The 20,293-nt window shown below is 37.0% G+C and overlaps 1 protein-coding gene across 36 annotated transcripts in view; it reads left to right on the forward strand.

Moving 5' to 3' along the window:
- The window catches only part of SLMAP (sarcolemma associated protein), a 163,689-nt gene that overhangs the window by 135,323 nt on the left and 8,073 nt on the right, over positions 1-20,293 (forward strand). For 26 of the 36 annotated variants that reach the window (XM_037040736.1, XM_037040734.1, XM_037040755.1 and 23 more), the window contains 5 exons: positions 12,857-12,979; positions 14,231-14,305; positions 16,422-16,742; positions 17,383-17,500; positions 18,952-19,123. In XM_037040736.1, coding sequence (XP_036896631.1) covers positions 12,857-12,979; positions 14,231-14,305; positions 16,422-16,742; positions 17,383-17,500; positions 18,952-19,123 — 809 coding nt within the window. The remainder of the gene's footprint in view (positions 1-12,856; positions 12,980-14,230; positions 14,306-16,421; positions 16,743-17,382; positions 17,501-18,951; positions 19,124-20,293) is intronic. The other 10 variants (XM_037040752.1, XM_037040754.1, XM_037040761.1 and 7 more) reach the window with 1 other exon arrangement.

Genomic DNA, 20,293 nt, shown 5'->3' on the forward strand with positions numbered 1-20,293 from the left:
CAGTCCCTGCCTTAGTTCATGTCCATGGGTCTTGCATATAAGTTACTTGGCTTCCTCACTTCCTGTACTATTCTTAACCTCCCCCTGTCTATTTTGTACCTACTAATTATGCTTCATAATCCCTGTATCTTTCCCCCCATCCTCCCTTTTCCCCCTCTCCACTAATAACCCTCCAAATCATCTCTATATCTGTGATTCTGTTCCTGTTCTCGTTGTTTGCTTAGTTTGTTTTTGTTTTTTATTTTTGTTTTTAAGATTCAGTTGTTGATAGTGGTGATCTTGTCATTTTAATGTTCATAGACTTGATCTTCTTTTTCTTAAATCACTTTAACATATTATATAATAAGGGCTTGGTGATGATGAATTCCTTTAGCTTTACCTTGTCTGGGAAGCACTTTTTCTCCGCTTCAATTCTAAATGATAGCTTTGCTGGATAGAATAATCTTGGTTGTAGGTCCTTGCTTTTCATAACTTTAAATACTTCTTGCCACTCCCTTCTTTTCTGCAACTTTTTTTTTTTTTTGAGAAATCAGCTGATAGTCTTATGGGAACTCCTTTGTGGGTAACTGTCTCCTTTTCTCTTGCTGCTTTTAAGATTCGCTCTTTATCTTTAACCTTTGGCATTTTAACTATGATGTGTATTGGTGTGTTCTTCTTTGGGTCCAACTTGTTTGGGACTCTCTATGCTTCCTGGACTTGTATGTCTATTTCCTTCACCAAATTAGGAAAATTTTCCTTCATTATTTTTTCAAACAAGTTTTCAACTTCTTGTTCTTCCTCTTCGCCTTCTGGCATCCCCATGATTCAAATGTTGGTCCTTTTGGAGATGTCCCAGAGTCTTCCTTTTCTCTCCTCATTTTTTTGAATTCTTGTTTTCTCATTCTGTTCTGATTGATGGTTTATTTCTTCTTTATGTCCCAAATTGTTGATTTGAACCCCAGCTTCCTTCCCTTCACTGTTGGTTCCTTGTTGATTTTTCTTTATTTCACTTAGTGTAACCTTCATATCTTCCCTTATGCTTTTACCATACTCAGTGAGATCTCACCCTTATCCCCAATGTTTTGAATTCTGCATCTGATAGGTTGGCTATCTCCATTTCGTTTAGTTCTTGTTCTGAGGTTTTGTTCTGTTCTTTCATTTGAGCCATTTTTTTGCCTCCTCAATTTGGCAGCCTTCCTGCCTTTGTTTCTGTGTATTAGGTAGAACTGCTTTGACGCCATGTCTTGGTGCACCTGCTACTTTGTATCAGGTGAAGCCTTAGATAATCGCCAGGGTGGGGCAACCTCCTGCATTGCTTTGTTGCTCTGTATGTTGCTCTGCATTGCTTATGTTGCTCTGTAACTGGAAGGGGAGCAGTGCTAGTGCCTGGCTGCTGGAGGCTTACTCAGTACTCACCCCACTTCCAGTTATTCAACCATTTCTCATGTGAGACTGGTGACCCTCTAGCTGTTGCCCTGGTGTTGATTCCCAGAGTGGGTGGGTTTGTGTACATTCTAGGACCATGTAGCCCTTTAAATGGACTCTCCTGAGAGACTGGCAGTTTCTTCTGCCATCCGAAAACGCCACTTGTTTTTACAGCCAGAAGTTATGAGCCTTTATTTTTCTGGTGCTAGAACCCTGGGCTGTGCAGTATGACCTTGGGCTCTGATCACTTGCTCCCCAGGTGTCTCTCCCGATTTTTATCCGCCACACATGACTGTGGGACAGCCCATTCCAATGGCCACTGCTGCATCACCTGCAGCCACACCACATCCTCTCTACCCTCGCTCCCCATCACTGCCCTCCCACCCATCTGGATCAATATGGCTTCTTTAAATCCTTGGTTTTCAGACCTCATACAGTTCGATTTTCTGGCAGTTCTGGGTGTTTTTTGTTTTGAGGTTGGTTGTGATCCTTTGTATGGTTGTGCAAGGAGGCAAAGTTTGTCTACCTACACCTCCATCTTGACTGGAAGTCCAGAAATACATTTATTTCTTGAGAATTAAATGGGCAGGAAATAAATCAGCATTTATAGAAGTGTTTTTAAAATAATGTGCCTTGGGTTGAATTATTTATAAATCTGTGGTTATCAGCATTTAGACTCTCTTCTATTGCCTTATTGTACACAAGAAAAGTTGACATGGAAGTTCCAGTTGGTTAAACATGTTGATAGCAATGGACTAACATGAGGCAGCTCTTTGAAATCAACAGCGGAAGCAGCCTATGAAAGTTTGTCTATGTAGAAATATTTATGCTTTTCACTGGGCTATTAAGGGATCTCCCAGTCCAGACCTTGAGCTTTGGTTGTCTAAGGAAGCCTTCGTTTCACCCTGCATGACCTTTCTGCTGGCCTAGTTGTGCAATGATGGGGATTGAGGGTGATTAACAAAGAGATTACCTCTACAGTTACTTAGTTTGGGCATCCTGACCTTTTTTCTTTCCCATGGATACTGAAGCTCACATGGCCCTTTGAGCCACCATTGATTGAATTCCATTAACAAGGGAAGCCCTGAGGATTAGTGGCCCAGGCAACAAATTGCCAACTTGTCTTTAAGTGTCAGCATAGTTTCCAGCACTCCCCTCAGGTGACCTTTGGTGTTGATCAAGGCAGGCTTTTTTTCTAGTGTTGTAATAATAAATCTAAGGTAATTTTTGTATAGTCTAGAAATCTTATGCTGGAATATTTTTGATTCTTTGCAGAAATACAATACTGTTATTATGTAAAAAGTTGTCAACTGAAAACATGTCAGAGCCCCTGGGCCTTTGTGGGAACATAGAGGGAAGGCGAATGAGTAATGAATATCTGTCATACAAAAGTAGCTGTTTTTAATGTTCTTATTTACTATTGAAATCTCCCAGAAATCTTTTTAGCAGTCAAGTTCAGACTGATTTATAAGTAGCATTTATGACTGTGTTAATTATATTCAACTGTTATTAGTGCTTTTGTAATTTTATTTCAGTCTTTTCTAAATTTTATTTTTATCCTATTGCCTACCACAATGCCATTTGTTCAGTATAACTCAGATATTTATTGAATGAATTAACAACAGACTTTTTAAATCAAAGTTGTAAAACCAAGAACATTGGAGAGTAACACTCTAGCCAAGGAGCTAAGAGTCAAACGGCTTTTGGCACAATCTCAGCTTTGCCATTTATTTGTACTATGTCCTTGGGCAAATTGCTTAACCCTCTGTACTTCACTCTTTTTTATCTGTCAAACTGGGAAAAACCGACTTCATAGAATTATGCAGTGATTAAACTAAATAATCCATTTACCATGTGTTGCAAATATAACATGTTTAGCACCATAATGAAGACACTAATAATGATGATGATGGTGATGATAAAAGCAGACCTGTCTGTTTAAGAGTAACTTTTCATTAATTGAATAAGATTGTGAGGTTAAAAAAAATATTTTTTACTTTATATTCTAGGGGAAAGCAGTCGGTGGTGGTGGATTTTTTCCATTTAATAGGGAGTGCCCTTCTAGTTGCTATATGGGATGTGGCACAATTCATAAATCACTTAAAAAGCCAATTAGATCAATAATAATAATAATAATAATAATAATGATGATGATGATGTGTTTATTTGTTACTTGCCACATGTCAGGGAAGGTTTTCTTTAAATCCTTGAGTATGACGGGAAGGCCAAGTTGTATCTGTACAAGTAAGTGCCCATAAAAGGGAAAGTTGTGGGAGAGAAAGAGCCTGAACATGCAAGGTGCCTATGGAAGCTGCTAGTAATTGTTTGGGATGCCATTGGTGAAGATGGGTCAGAGTTCCTTACTTACTTTAAGGTGACAAAGTAAAAAATATGACCCCCAAAGGTTTCTTACTTTGCTATATGATTGCCAATTTTTATTAATGAAGTAGTACCTTTATCAATACCTATTGAAAGATTTTGCAGCTTAAGAACAGACTGTTAAGTCACTGATTAGATATAAAGAAAAATTGCCAGTTTAGAGACAGGCATATTTTAGAAGTGTCTCCAAGAAAGAGTCATCACAGACCTTAATAGTTGTTTTCTTTTTTCTTTTGTAAGAGTTGTATAAATTCTTAATGCATTCACTGCCACTTACTAGAAATATTTGGGTTATGCTTGATTATGTGTGGTTGTGCTTTGTAATCTACATAAATTCAGTAGGCTAACAGATTTTTTTTCCTTAAATGAAGAGTGAATTATTAGATTACAGTGTTAACCTTAGAACTGGAGAAAGACGCTACACTTAAGTAGTCCCTTTATTTTCCTCATTGAAACTCTGTGCCTGGCTTCTTGAACTATTGTAGTCAAATTTTTTTAAATAGCCAATCTTTACTTAGAATTATAGTATGCTACCTTCCTGTTAGTCATCTAGGATTAAGAAAATTATCTAAAATAGATTAAACATTCACCAGGAAATATCATTAAAAGGATGATAACTATAGTACCTTTTCTGAAGTAGTAATAATTTTCAACCAATTGATGCCACTTTTGAAAGGGAAATAAAGATGTGGCTTGAACCACACGTTTTTATAAGCTTGAAATCATTTCCCCCAAAAAATAATAAAATGAAAACTGGAATTCAGTTCAAGTAGTATTGAATGCAAGTTTGCTCTATTTAGAGAACTGTGCCAGGGACTCTCATAGTTTCAAAGTCTGATAAGACCATCCTTGGAGTTTGAGGAGTTTCTAGTCAAATGGTGATAGAAAAGTTACAATGATAAGCTGCTTCTTGGTGGGTGTTGCCATTAGGAGAAAAAGAAAGGAGAAAGAATGTTCAGATTTTTAAAATTCTTTTTGTTTATTTTGGAAGACAGAGAAGGACAGCAGTTTGAGCTTGATGGAAGAAATATCATTTGAGATGACCCTGAAAGTGTATCATACCATATATAACACATTCAATAATAAAAAAGAAATAACCTGAACCTGAATCTGGTCAACTTGCGGACACATAGAGAACTAGGGCCATATTCTAAATGATGTGGTAGGGCTACAGCAGCGAAATCAGAATGTGGAAAATTCCATAGGACAATGAACCCGTTTCTTCAAGTAAATTACAAGGTTTGAGGAGGAAAAGGAAAGAATGGTGGATGCTATAAATTAAAAGAGATTTAAAAGATGTGGCATCTGCCCTGGCCAGTGTGGCTCAGTTGGTTGGAGCACTGTCCCTCAAACCGAGAGGTCGTGATTTTGATTCCTGGTCAGGACACATGCTGGGGTTGCAGGTTTGGGCTGTGTGCAAGAGGCAATCAATTGATGTTTCTCTCTCACATCAGTGATTCTCTCTCTCTCTTTCTCCCTCCTTTCTCCTCTCTCTAAAATCAATAAAAGAAAAAAATTATAAAAAATAGACGTGTCAACTAAATGCAATGTGTAAACCTTGTTTGGGTCTCATTCAAACAATCCAACTGCAAAAGAAATTTGAGACAAATGAGGAAGTTTTTAATATTGAATAAATACTTGATGTTAGGGAATTACTACTTTCAATATGATAATAGTATTATAGTTATTTTTCATTATTGACTTTTGGAGAATTTCTTGATATCAGTATAGTTTTAAGTGACTAGCTAGCATTATAAGAAGAGAAATTCAAGATATCTTCTCAAAGGAAATATTAAAAACGACAGGCTTGCCCTGGCTGGTATGGCTCAGTTGATTGGAGCATTGTCACGTAGACCAGAAGGTTGCAGGATCTATTCCAGTCAGGACACATACCTGGGTTATGGGTTCAGTCCTCAGTCAGGGCACATACAAGAGGCAATTGAATGATGTTTCTTGCACTGATGTTCTCTCCTCTCTTTCCATTCCCCTTTCTCTAAGAACAATAAGCATATCCTCAGGTGAGGATTAAAAAGAATTAAAAGAATAAAAACTATGTGCTAAATAATATGGTTTGAGTTTGACAAGTACAGTATAATTAAAGTTTGTTCACATAATCATTTGAGTGTTTTATATGTTGGGGTGATTATTGTGGTAGAATTTAGTGTCTTATGAGCACAAAAATTTGGTCAGACCTGTATTTTGGGGAGATTTATTGGATGAATTGGAACAGGTAGAGCTGAAGGTAAGGCAGTCAATTAGGAGGCGTACATAATCACTGATGGTCTACATGAAGGCGGCCGTTGTGGAAATTTAAACAAAAGAACAAAGTCTAGTTTGGGGCCCTCTTGCTGTCTTGATCATCTATCCTTTAGTAAATCATCTGGAATCCATAGGCCTGAAAAGCAGAATATGCAAGAGAAGTGAAAGTCAGCGCCCTGGCTGGCGTAGCTCAGTGGATTGAGCGCGGGCCTGCGAACCAGACGATCGCGGTTCGATTCCCAGTCAGGGCACATGCCTGGGTTGCAAGCCGGTCCCTTGCAGGCTAACTACCAGCAGGGGATGCACAAAAGGCAACCATACATTGATGTTTCTCTCCCTCTCTCCTTCCCCTCTAAAAATAAATAAATAAATAAAATCTAAAAAAAAGAAGTGAAAGTCAGATGGAATTCCAGCATTTGAACCTGAGCGACTGAACAGATGGTGGTGTTATTAAAAGAAGTGTTTATTTCTGGAAGAAGAGGTATCCTGGTGAGAAAGTGATGGTTTTAGTCTGGCACATGTTGAACAGTAAAGGTGACCGTTGGCTCTGGTTTGCCTGTTGTGCCAGTGTAATTATGAAAAGTACTCCCTTTCACATTTAAAGGTCTTCTTGTTTCATATTTTCACTCTGAGAACTAGAAAAGCTCTTAGAAGTACAACAGAAAGTAGGACTACAAAGTCACTGTTGTTTATTTCTGAGACATTTATTGACCTAAGAGATACAGAGATAAGACACATGCAGAGCCTACAGTCTTATAGAAGATAGTGTTGATAGTGTTTTAATTAGGTGTGCTGGAAACCTTGGAGCACAGCTAACCATGTTTGGGGAATTCTCTGCATAGTGGTGGGCCATGGTAGCAAGGGGAAATTATAGGGAGAGAAAAAAATAACAGGGAGAACAAAGGAGCCAATAAAAGATCTAGTAGTCAGGAAGGAACCTAGCTGGTCAAAAGGAATGGCAAAGAGTGAGAATCGGCAATAAGAGGCTGCTGCCTAGACTATCGCATATGACTGCACATACCCATGATGGAAAAAAGGTCTTTGTCCATTGTAAACACTGTTCTCATCAACCAAGACAGCAACTGCCAGACCTTCTAAAGAGGAGTGCTGGTAGTTGAAAAAGGATACACCCACCTGGCCAGCTGCCTCAAGATCACTTCTGTCAGTGGATGAGCTAACAGATGTTGTGGCTGCATTAGTCTTCAGCAAACTTGCAAACTACAACTCAGGAGAAAATGCTTTGGTTGGCCCTTTACCAGGTGGTTCACAGCAGTTCAGCCATATTTAGAGCAAAGGGCACAGTTTAAGTTAAATCTCCAGTCACTCTTCTAAAGAAATAGTGACAGCAAATTTAATTTAGGATATTATGTAGGTATTGCATGTGCCAAGGCTGGTTCATTTAGTGAGTTCTTGTGTGGTGTAGATTTCTTTACAGAATTTAGACTTAGTCTGAGAAAAGCTAGCCCCTGGCCCATACTATACACCAAGTAATTCTAAATATAAACCATTTGTGTTAAAGGGAAGGTACATTCTGTTGCTCTTTCTACACCATTATAGCTCCTAAAAAAATTCTTTTTGACGTGCATATCTAAATAAAATGGATTTGGCTCAGGAAGAGTTTCATTTATCTTCTGAACACTTTCTACTGATACTCATCACAATGCTTTTCCTAAGCCTGTGAAATAGATTGATACAAAAAGTCTCTTTCCATGACAGAAATAAGGCACTGTGAGAGTGGACACAAGCCACAATAAGCTAATAATGTATTTTTCCACACAACCATATGAAATGTAATGAGCCATTGATCGACCTTAGCAGAAAAGATTTGCTCGTTCATTTTTGGCAAAAAAAAAAAAAAAATTGGCAAATTGGCACTTGACTTTCTGAAAAGAGGATCTGCACACTAACTAGTCGATTAGCTATAGTAATTTGTGTTTGTATTCAACTTAATTTGTAAATGTTTTGGGTGAAGATCTTCTATCATTAAACACAATGTAGAATTTATGTATTTATTTGGTACATGGCATCTTTTTTAAAAGATTTTATTTATTTATTTTTAGAGAGGGTAAGGGAGGGAGAAAGAGAGAGAAAGAAATATCAGTGTGTGGTTGCCTCTCACTTGGCGCCCACTGGGGTCCTGGCCTGCCACCCAGGCATGTGCCCTGACTGGGAATCGAACCAGTGACCCTTGGGTTTGCAGCCTGCACTCAATCCACTGAGCTACACCAGCCAGGGAACTACATGGCATCTTATTTGATCTAATAAAAATGCCAGTCCTGACTTCCACCGAAGATAGAGGTGTAGGTGGATACACTTTGACTCCTTGCACAACCAAAAGAAGGACAACAACAAATTTAAAAACAAAAAATAATCATAACTGCCAGAAAATCGAACTGTATAGAAGTCTTACCACCAAGGAGTTAAAGAAGAAACATTCTTCCAGACTGGTAGGAGGGGTGGAGATGGGCAGCCAGAGTGGAGAGGACTTGCAGCAAGGTGGTGGCTGGAGGACTGGTATGGACAAGGTGGCAGCTGGCAGAGCAGGTAGTCCCACATTTGCGGGAGGAAACAACTGGGGAGCAAGACAGACCATACAACCCAGGGTTCTGGCACAGGGAAATAAAGCCTCAAAACCTCTGAGTGAAAAAACCTGTGGGGGTTGAAGCGGCAGAAGAAACTCCCCACCTCACAAGACAGTCCATTGGAGTGACCCACAGGGTCCTAGAATGTACAGAAACCCACCCACCTGGGAATCAGCACCAGAATGGCCCAATTTGCTTGTGGGTAGCAGAGGACATGACTGAAAGCCAATGAGAATCAAGCAAGTGGCATTGTTCTCTCTCAGACCCCTCTCCCATATATAGCACCACAATGCAGGAACTTGGGTTGCCCCTCCCTAGGGAATACCTAAGGCCCCGCCCCTAACTACATAACAGGTGTGCTGAGACAAACAAATATGGCCCAAATGAAAAACAGATCAAAGCTTCAGAAAAAATACAACTAAGCAATGAAGAGATAGCCAGCCTATCAGGTGACTTCAAAACATTGGTAATCATGATGCTCACAGAAATAGTTGAGTATGGTTGCAAAATAGAGGAAAAAGTGAAGGCTATGAAAAATGAAATATAGGAAAATTAAAGGGAACTAGCAGTGAAGGGGAGGAAACCAGGACTCAACAACTTGGAGCAGAAGGAAGAAGTAAACATTCAACTGGAACAGAATGAAGAAACAAGAATGCAAAAATAATAATAATAATAAGGAGAGGCTTAGGAACCTCCAGGACAACTTTAAATGTTCCAACATCCGAATCATAGGGGTACCAAAAGGAGAAGAGGAAGAGCAAGAAATGGAAAACTTATTTGAAAACATAATGAAGGAGAATTTTCCTAATCTGGCAAAGGAAATAGACTTCCAAAAGTCCAGGAAGCTCAGAGAGTCCCAAAAAAGTTGGGACCCAAGGAAGTACACACCAAGGCACATCATCATTACATTATCCAAGATTAAAGATAAGGAGAGAGTTAAAAGCTGCAAGAGAAAAGGAGACAGTTACCTACAAAGGAGTTCCCATTAGACTATCAGTTGATTTCTCAAAAGAAACCTTACAGGCAAGAAGGGGCTGGCAAGAAGTATTCAGTTATGAAAGGCAAGGACCTACATCCACGATTACTCTATCCAGCAAAGATATTATTTAGAATTGAAGGGCAGATAAATTACTTCCCAGATAAGGTCAAGTTAAAGGAGATCATCATCACCAAGCCCTTATTATATGAAGTGTTAAAGGGACTTATCCAAGAAAAAGAAGATGATCAAAAGTACAAACAGTAAAATGAGAACAAACTCACCACTATAAACAACCATACCTAAAAAAAAAAAAATTAAGCAAACAGCTAGAATGGTAACAGATCCACAGAAATAGTGATTACATGGAGGGTCATCAGTGAGGAGGGGCAGCCAGAGCTGGGAGAATGAGGGGAGAGGTAGAGGGAATAAGAAGCATAAATGGTAGATACAAAATAGACAGAGAAAAGTTAAGAATAGTATGGGAAATGACGAAGCCAAAGAACCTATGTATGGACCATGGACATGAACTGAGGTGGGAGGAATGATGGTGGGAGCAGGGTACAAAGCAGAGGGGAATAAAGGGGAGAAAAAAGTGAGAGAACTGTAATAGGATAATCAGTAAAATATATTTTAAAAATAATAAATAAAATGCTGGTCCTTTTCATTATGTGGTACAGAGAACTAATTTGAGCCTTGTGTTAGTAGAACCCATTATTGTCTAAACTGAATTTGTTTCTCAAAACACAATTAACATAAAATTTGTTTCATTATTTTTAATTTGAGAAGCAGATACTAGTTTTGTTTCACATCTCTGATCAAAAGACTTGTTCTGCTGCATACAAGAAATGTCTGGTTTAATAGACCTTCAAGATGGATTACATGGTGATTTTTCATCTGTGAAAGGATCTCCTTTCTCAAAATAAAACAGTCCTTTAGTTGTCACATTAATTTATTTGTGATTATTATTTTAGAAGTCTGCACATTTTAGATGCAAATCTTTGATTCCCTTGTGTATTAACCAGATATTTAAGTGCTCACTGTGTGTCTAGTATTGTATTAGATGGATACAGTGTGATTTATTTTATGGAGCCAAAGTGTGAAACATATATACATTTAACATTTATTACTAAAAAGAAAAAAAATGATAGGAATCCTCTTATTTCTGGAGAAGAAATAAGCTATGATATAACTAAGAATGTCCCATGATTTATAGAAAAGACAGCTGAGCTAATCTTTGCCATTTTAATTATGATGTGTCTTTGTGTGAGCCTCTTTGGGTCCATCTTGTTTGGTACTCTGTGTGCTTCCTGGGCTTGTGTATCATTTTTATTTTACCAGGTTAGGGAAGTTTTCAGTCATTATTTCTTTATATAGGTTCTCCATCCCTTGTTCTCTCTCTTCCTCTCTGCTCTCTATGATCCTGATTTTGTTACACTTAATATTGTCCCAAAGGTCCCTTAAACTATCCTAATTTTTTTAAGTTTTTTTTTTTGCTATTTTGATTTTTTTTTCTACATTGTCTTCCAAATTGCTGATGTAATCTTCTCTGCTTCATCCAGCCTGTTGTTTAGTCCTTCCAGTGTATTCTTCATTTCAGATACTGTATTCCTCATTTCTAACGGGTCTTTTATCAAATCCACAACCTTCCTCACATTTTGTCAGTTGTCTCAGTAATAACCTGTAAGACAAAAAAAAAAAAAAAAAATCCTGAGTCCTGTATTGCATTCTGTTGTCATGTCTCTTTAGTCTCTTTTAATCTGGTACAGTTCCTCCTGTCTTTGTGTTTCATGACATTGACATTTTTGAAGAGCACAGTTAATTTTTAAAATGTCCCTTATTTTGGCTGTACCCTGTGTTTCCTTGTGATTGGATTCATGCTATGCATTTTTGGTAGGGATATAATGGTAATAATACTGGGCATTGTATCAGGAGGTAACTGATACTGAGTTGTTCTATCACTGGTAGGTAAATATTCTGTTACTACTTTTATCTACTTAATTTTAGCATCTACTTATGATTCTTACCTGAATCAACTGTTACTATATTAGTTGTCAAATAGAGATTTCATAACTCTGTCATTCCTTCTATATTTATTAGCTGGCTTTCTCCTATAAGGAAGAGTTTTCTCTCCTCTCTTCCTCCTCTTCCCCTCCCCTCATGTAATCAGTAAGTGTAAAAGTTTGTGTATGTAAATCTGAGACTTACTGTGATTGTATTATAAAATTTTACTCTCAAGCTCTTTCTTGGTGGATTGAAGTTGTTGTGCTTGAGCTAACTCATAAACCAATATACTAGAAGAATATGGCCCTACCTGATTTATTTCAGTCAGTGTTCAGTAGCAGAAAGTTTTGATACAATGAAAGATGAGTGACTAGAGAGGAAAGAAATTAAGGGAGGGGCATATTTGAGGTGTAATGGTGGATCTAATTTAGTATTTTGATAAAAGCATTTACATCATTTAGTGATTCAACAAATATTTGTTAGGTGTGTAGCGTTGGGAAAACAATGATGACAAAGTGAGTATTCTGCAGCTTTCAGCTTACTTTTAATTTTGTATTCCACAACTGGGGAAATCATGCTAAAATTCTTTTTCTAGCTCTAGCTAGTGTGGCTCAGTGGATCGAGTATCAGCCTGCAAACTGAAAGGTTGCTGGTTCAGTTCCCAGTCAGGGCCCATGCCTGGGTGGCAGGCTAGATCCCCACTTGGGGGTCTGTAAGAGGCAACCACTTGATGTTTCTCTCTCACACATTGATGTTTCTCTGCTTCTTTCTCCCTCTCTGCCCTCTCTCTAAAAATAAATAGAATCTTTTAAAAAAAAATTTAAATAAGTAAAATACTTTTTCTTAAAGAAAAGCTTGTTTCTGCTTTCCCATTTCCAGTTAAATTGAATTGTTCTGACTTGTTAGCAAGAAATTTCAAAAATGATAGCAAATAGCATTATGCCTGTCTTACTGAACTTCAGGCCTTACACAAGCTCTACATGAGTGAAACTTATAATTTTAATATGTATTAATATATATTTTGTTGTATCATGCTATGAGTTACTAATATATTTATTTAACTGTACTTGTGTTCTTTCTCTAGGGAAAATGACTAAAATTCTTAATGTAGTTTGCATCGAAATTTTATTTAACTCAGCTGGGCTATGTTTAACTATGCATGTCTGAATGTGAAAGAGATTGCTGACCTTTGGTTGTAGAGATTATATTGTGATACTAACTGTTGCTTTTAAAATAAACTTATTTTCATCAGATGACTTACAGGGTGCACAGTCAGAAATTGAGGCAAAACAAGAAATTCAGCATCTTCGCAAGGAATTGATTGAAGCCCAGGAGCTAGCTAGAGCAAGTAAACAAAAATGCTTTGAACTTCAAGGTGAGATCAAGATTACTTTGATTCTTTAGGGGATGTGGAGGCCACATAGTATAACTTAATGGCCCCAAACTTGGAGTCCAGAGGCATGGTACCTTGTTCCAGATCCACAGTTTTATTGGAGTTTTATTGGATATGTGATCTTGGGACATTCACTTAACCTTTCTGAACTTATGTTTTAAATCAGTAAAGTGGGGAGAGTTCAGTTGCTCTACTTCCTTCACATTGTTGATGTGAACATCAAGAAAGACCTCTACCAATGAAAGACCTTAATAGTTAGTCATATGTTAAATGTAACAAAAGGAAAAAACATAATGTATATAAATTTCTAAGTTTTACTTACCCTAATGTTTTCTACTCAAAATAAGATACTGAGGTTTATATTCATCCGTTAATGGGAGGAATCAGGCTAGGTTAAGGCAAAGAATCTTCTAATGTTCCAACCACTTCTTTTCTAGTAGCTCACTTAATTGTAGTGTCATCGGCCAGTGGAGTCTGTGCTGTTCCCTAGAGCATGTATTTCTCCCATCCAAGTACCGACCAGGCCTGACCCTGCTTAGCTTCCGAGATCAGATGAGATCTGGCGCATTCAGGGTGGTATGGCCATAGACTAGAGCATGTATTTCTATATCACTCACAGTAGCTACCTGGCTGTAGGCAATTAGTACCATAGAAAGTCTTAGAATGAGAGAAAGTAAGTGGCCTTTAGAGTCCTCATGTTCCATAAGACAGCTTTTCGGACTAGAAGAAAGATTCTCAGGGAGAAGTTACTACTTCCTTTTTTTTTCTGCTTCTTGAAAACATTAGAGTGGGTATTCACTTAACTTGAACCTTTTGGAGGGTCTAGACTAACTTATTTAATTATAATGGAAAAATATTTAGCAGGCAGCAGATATTTAGTCAGTATTTACTATGTACTTAGTAAAGTACATAGTACACATGAAGATTTTGAGTTTTCTTAATTTAAGCTCAAAGTGCTAATAATTAACAGCTATTAAAAATGCTTCTCATGAAGAATAGCAAATATTATCTATAATTTAGAAAACTCCACTACTCAATTCAGTAGATTTATTACTACTGTTTTGTGCTCCTAAAAATTTAAACTGCCTAACTACTAATACTGATGATACTTACTGCCTAACTTTTGTTTTCTTCAGTAAGCTTTAGAAGAGAATTTCATAGAAATTTCCAACTGCCTGATTTTGAATACTTTCATTAACTCACAAAATTAGATGTACTATCTTTTACTTTCAGCTCTTTTGGAAGAAGAAAGAAAAGCTTATAGAAATCAAGTTGAGGAATCCACTAAACAAATACAGGTTCTTCAAGGTATGGAACACCCTAAGGGTAATTGAGATTGTTTAAGGAATGTAAATTAAGAGAGTGCATGGGGTTCCCACTTTTTGTGGCTTTCATTCTTTCCTATAACTGGTGAGTTTTTTTTAAAGAAGATATAAGGGAAGATTACCCTTTATTCCAACAATAGACATTTAGAATGGGTAGAGAAAGGGGTAAAGGTATGAACTTGATAAAGTTGTCACTTTCTGAGTTATTGTAGCAAGTTAGTTTGAGCTGCTTTGTGCATCAGCACTTTTGGCTTGTTGGTGGCATTATTGCTAGTGTTGATAACACACTTGGCATTGCAACAAAAGTTATATACCACATAAAGTAGTAAAATGGCCCCTGCACTGCCTTCAGATAAAGGCTGTTTTTCTCAACCCCTGTTTAGTGGGGTATTGTGGGGTCATTACAGAAATGACCTGAAAGACCCCTGCCTGTCAAGGGTTTTATCTGAACCAGAGCTGCTCCTACTGTGGGACTATAATTATGAGATACTCCAGGATTAATTTGCCTTTATTGCCAAAGAGGGAACTGATGTTATATTAAAATTTTAGTTTGAGAGATAGTGTAAAAAGAAATTAAATAGACAAGTAATGTTACTTCAGAAAATATGAGTAATTGTGTGAGCCTTGTGATATTTGTCGTAAAGTATCCCAGAGAAAAACCAGTCTTTGGGGGTTTTGTTTTGTTTCTTTGAGTGGCATACTTGAGTTCTTTAAATTTTTAAATTTTATTGTGGTCAAATTAGAATTTCTGGTGCAGGTTGTATGACTTTTAAATTGAAACCTCTTTAAACCCTTATTATAGCTTAATGCTATTTTTCATTAATTTACATAAATCTTATTTGACCCTATATTGCCACTTTGTATTATATATGTGCAATTTTCCCCAAAGGGCCTTGGGTGTGCTGCTGCCTATTGTCTTAAAGATGTTTTACTTGGGCGTTATTGAGCGCCCCCTAGTGCCAGCATGTACATTTCAGGACTTAATCCACAAATCCATGATCATACTATCTCTGGTCATTGTGTCCGTTTAGATTTTGAAACTGTTATTCCCTGAGTTCTTTGTACAAATTTAAAAGGCCTCATATTTTCTTTAATGTATGTTTATGGAGCAATCCTCTCCTTTCCCAACCTTAAATCCTCATAACTATTTTAATTATTCTTTTCTTCTACCTAAGGAACTTTCTCTACCTATAATTTTTTGTTATAGTATTGAAAACTAGTACCATAGTCCTGAACTGAGTATTACTTTATACAAATTATTTCTAGTTCCATCATTTGGGCATAAACAGATGTTTTAAAATGTACCTCTTTGATTAGGTAATATTCATTAATTTTACTAATTCAACCAATTTTTAATTTTTACTCTGGTATTATTGGGACTAGAGCATGCATGAGATGTATGATATAGTGGAAAAATAAACAACAAGCAAATAAGTGTGTAATGTGACATCAAATAAAGGCAGAGTAAATAGCTTGAGAATGACAGAGCTTTTTTTAGGGAAGTCATTGGAGAAGGCTTCTTTAAGGTATTAACATTTGAACATAAAATTGGAGCAAGAATATTAAAGACTTTTCTAATGCTTACCATTTGACCAAGCAATTCTATGTGTAGGAATTCACCCTAAGAAAAAAATTAGTATTGTGTTATAAGCAATATTGTTTATACTAATTAAAAACTAAATAGCCTGCAATGTCTAAAATGATCCATCAAAAAATTACAGTGTAACAATTGTTTTTTTGTTGTTAAGAGATGTTCATCACCGGCCAGGTGGAGAGCACTATGCATATTATGAGTCCTCCCTGTTCTATTTTTATATGTGTAGATATAAATACGTAGAAAATACCTACAAGAATAAGTACCAAATATTAGAAGCAGTTTTCTCTGCGTGGGGGAAATAAACATTACTTTGGGTTTTTTTCTTTGTGTTTCTGTATTTTGACATTTTCTGCATTAAACATAGATTGCTTGTACAGTTTAATCTAAAGCAACAAACAGCTGTGATGCCTGGGCTGTGTAGTGACTACAGCCCCATATGGGCTCTTCTTTTACTTCCGATTACTATGGACTAAGAAAATGATAGATAAATATACTTTTGTAGCCCAGCTGCAGAGGTTACACATCAATATTGAGAATCTTCGGGAAGAGAAGGACGATGAAATCACAAGCACTCGAAATGAATTGCTTAGTGCCCGAGATGAAATTTTGCTTCTTCATCAAGCAGCAAAAAAGGCTGCTTCTGAACGAGACACTGATATTGCTTCTTTACAAGAAGAGGTTAAGAAGGTGCGAAGTGAGCTTGAGCGGTGGCGGAAAGCAGCGTCTGAGTATGAGAAAGAAATCACAAGCCTGCAAAACAGTTTTCAGCTTCGATGTCAACAGTGTGAGGACCAACAGAGAGAAGAAGCAACAAGGCTACAAGGTGGATAAGTGTATATTACATAAAGCTCTTAACAATGATAACCTTAAAACTTGTAAAAGTTAACCATTCGGGCTATTTTTCTTTGATAGCGATTGCTTGTACAAAGCAGTGTCTTATACTGGGGCTATGAACATTCTTCAGGTCTGCAAGCTCTAGATAAAAATGATTTGTCTTATAAAAGTGAAGTAGGGCCCTGGTCAGGTAGCTTAGTTGGTTGGAGCATCATCCTGTAAACCAAAAAGGTTGCAGGTTCACTTCCACTTCCCAGTCAGGGTACATATCTAGGTTGCAGGTTCAGTCCCTGGTCGGGATGCATACAGGAGGCAATTGATGTTTCTCTCTCACACTGATATTTCTCCCTCTGTCTGTCTCTCTCTCTCTCTCTCTCAAATCAATAAACATATCCTCAGGTGAGGATTTTAAAAACTGAAGTGGGGAAGAAATGTAAAAAGTTCAAGGTGATGGGACTACTCTGAGGTATAGATGCAAAGTAACAGGAATCTAAGAATAGTCCTGTAAAATCTACATGTTTTTAAGGGAGAGATAAGTATGTTGTTCTCTGAAATTCTTCCCTTTATTCTCTGAATTATTACAGAAGTTATGTTCCTATATTAACAAATGTGTTTTGGGATTCTTTTAGGTGAACTAGAGAAGTTGAGAAAGGAATGGAAAGTATTGGAAACTGAATGCCATTCTCTAAAAAGGGAAAATGTTTTGCTATCATCAGAACTGCAACGGCAAGAAAAAGAATTGCACAAGTATGCAAGAACTCTCTTTTTAATTTCAAAATATTTATCTTAAATTTTAATCTGAATTTGATTTTTATATATAAATATATATTTGGAGCAAAATGTTTAGCCAGGCTCTTATTGGTACTTGGCAGGTTAACCATGCTAAATAAATACTTCAGCATTTTTTTTCTACCACCACCGTCATCATGCCCATCCTTTCTCTTTGGTGTACTCATAGAATACAGATTAACTAAATGCTCCCTCCCCCGCAAAAAAATTCCTTAACAAACAGCAAAGATCTATAATTAGTGATTGAACTTTCCCTATAAACTGAATGGTAATAAATTTCAAATACAAGTTTGATTTTTTCACACCAATGATCCCTTCTTTTAATAAGAGTGATGAGGAGATAACTGTAATAAAGAATTTATTCTATTGACGGGCCTGCGAACTAGACGATCGTGGTTCGATTCCCAGTCAGGGCACATACCTGGGTTGCAGGCTGGTTCCTTGCAGGCTAACTACCAGCAGGGGACGCACAAAAGGCAACCATACATTGATGTTTCTCTCCCTCTCTCCTTCCCCACTAAAGATAAATAAATAAATAAAATCTTTAAAAAAAGAATTTATTCTATTGAAACATAGACATTCAGCTTCCAGATTTCAAACAGGGTTATATAAAGAGTAGTAATATACAAAAGATCAAGAGTCCTCTAATCAGTTAAATCTTTCTAACATCCAGTACCTTACATGCAAACCAATGAATGCAATAGATTTATTTCACCAAATTTAGTGAAGTCATGTTTTCCCACAAACATTTGTTGCAGAATTCAGATTTTTTTCCTTAAAAATGTTACCTGTTCTGTTTTTATTTAAACAATGTTTGAATTTTTATTAAAACTATGAAAGTAGTACCTGTTTATTTTTGAAGCCAATCTTAATTAGTCCATCTCCCCAGTACATTATTACTCTCTTGCTACCCTTGTGGTCACCTTCCTCAACAGCATTAAGGTTAGCAAAAACTCAGTGATCACGGTCAAGTCCCATATAAAACAAGCTTTGGAGGAAAACAAAGAAAGGACTAGATATATCAGAAAATAGTAAGCCTCATTATCTGCTTATAAAAAATATAAAACCAATTATACATTTGAAAAAAAACAAGAACTAGTTGAAGGAACAAGATGTGCTGATTTACTCTCATTACTGTATTGTATGTTCTCAGTATCTGTTCAGCACTTTTTTTCTTTCAGTAACCATATCTTTATGTAGCTTTTCCCACATTTATGTGTATTACTTTTTTAATGTTTAGAGATATTAATAATAAAAAATACAACAAATACGTGGTATTTCTTTACACCATGTAAAACACGTCTTTCCTCCCCTGAAATCCACTCTGTCCCTTCCAGTGAAATGTGTAAGGAATTTGACTTGCTGCTCTACCATCTATGTGAATAATTCTGTCAATGTTTATTTTGCAGTTCTCAAAAGCAGAGTTTAGAGCTTACCAGTGATCTCAGTAGCCTGCAGATAACTAGGAAAGAGCTGGAGAATCAGATGGGATCCTTGAAAGAACAGCATCTTCAGGATTCAACTCATTTAAAGACTCTTCTCAGTAAGGCTGAAAGCCAAGCAAAGGATGTACAGAAAGAGGTAAAGCGAAAAGACGTTATGAGCCCAGTTATGGTTGGACTTAAAGCCAAAAGCGCATCAGATATTCATACTAGTTAGAAATAAAGTCACATTACCTATCGCAAACCTGATACTTGGAACATCTGTGCTTGGAGATTTCAAGCTGTATATCATTGTCCATATAGAGAATTCATCTGTAGGGTTTGGCCTCAAAAATATAAATATACAAAATTATATTAAATTTTTTTTCTGTACCAGTTAGTTGACCTGTATGGTAAGCCCTTTGTATGAGATCTCTCAAGTCATTGTTTCTCTTTCAAAACAGTATCTTATTTAACTTAAAATACTTTGGAAAGCAACGTGGGGCCACACCATAATCTTGTTTAAATCCCTCAGATGAAACTAGCCTGAAAAGTTACTTAGAATTTACCTCATAGCCAGCTAGCCAAACACATGTCCTATGACCTTTTACTTTCTTCCCACCGCCCCCATCCCATTTTCCCCTTCTTCACAAATAGGCCTGCTCCCTTTTCATGTCATTTTGCTTAAAACCTTGACTTGGTGGATTTTTAAAAAATCATGTTAAAAATGGCATGTGAGTGTTGACTTTGGAACAAAGACCCCAGTAGCCTCTTCCTGAGTGAAGCCTTGAAGTTGACAATGGGGCCATAAGAGCTCTGTTCAGTCCCTCCAGCCTTTTACTGCTCCCTCATTGACTCCTGACCAGCTCTGGGTTAGAGAAGGCTGATGCGTCTTGATCTGCTTGCTGGTCAGGGCCCATCCCAGTTGTAGACTCTCTTAAACAGAGGATTCATTATAAATAGAAGGAAGTTGAAGACAATTCTTTCTCTTTAATAAGATATTTTCCCAAAATTGTTTTTAGAAGATCTGTTTAATCAATGCAGTTTTCTTCTCACTTTCCTTTCCTTGTACTATCCTAAACTTGGAAATGATTATTGTGCTGTCTTCGTGTTTGTTCCTAAAGAAAAAAACCCTGTAACATTATATGTGACCATATTGATTCTGTAATATGTCCATTTTTATCCTCTTCCTAAGGATATGTGTTTGGAAACACATCTCATTTTATTTAGTTGGAACACAAATTTTGTACCAAAGTACATATCCTAGTGTTTGATACTGTAAGCACTTTGTGTTCTTCCGGTCCATATCCCATAATCCTTTCAAAATCTG

The sequence above is a fragment of the Sturnira hondurensis genome, unplaced genomic scaffold (genome assembly GCF_014824575.4).
Source record: "Sturnira hondurensis isolate 20B ecotype Veracruz unplaced genomic scaffold, ASM1482457v3 Scaffold0002840, whole genome shotgun sequence".
Classification (NCBI taxonomy): Eukaryota; Metazoa; Chordata; class Mammalia; order Chiroptera; family Phyllostomidae; genus Sturnira; species Sturnira hondurensis.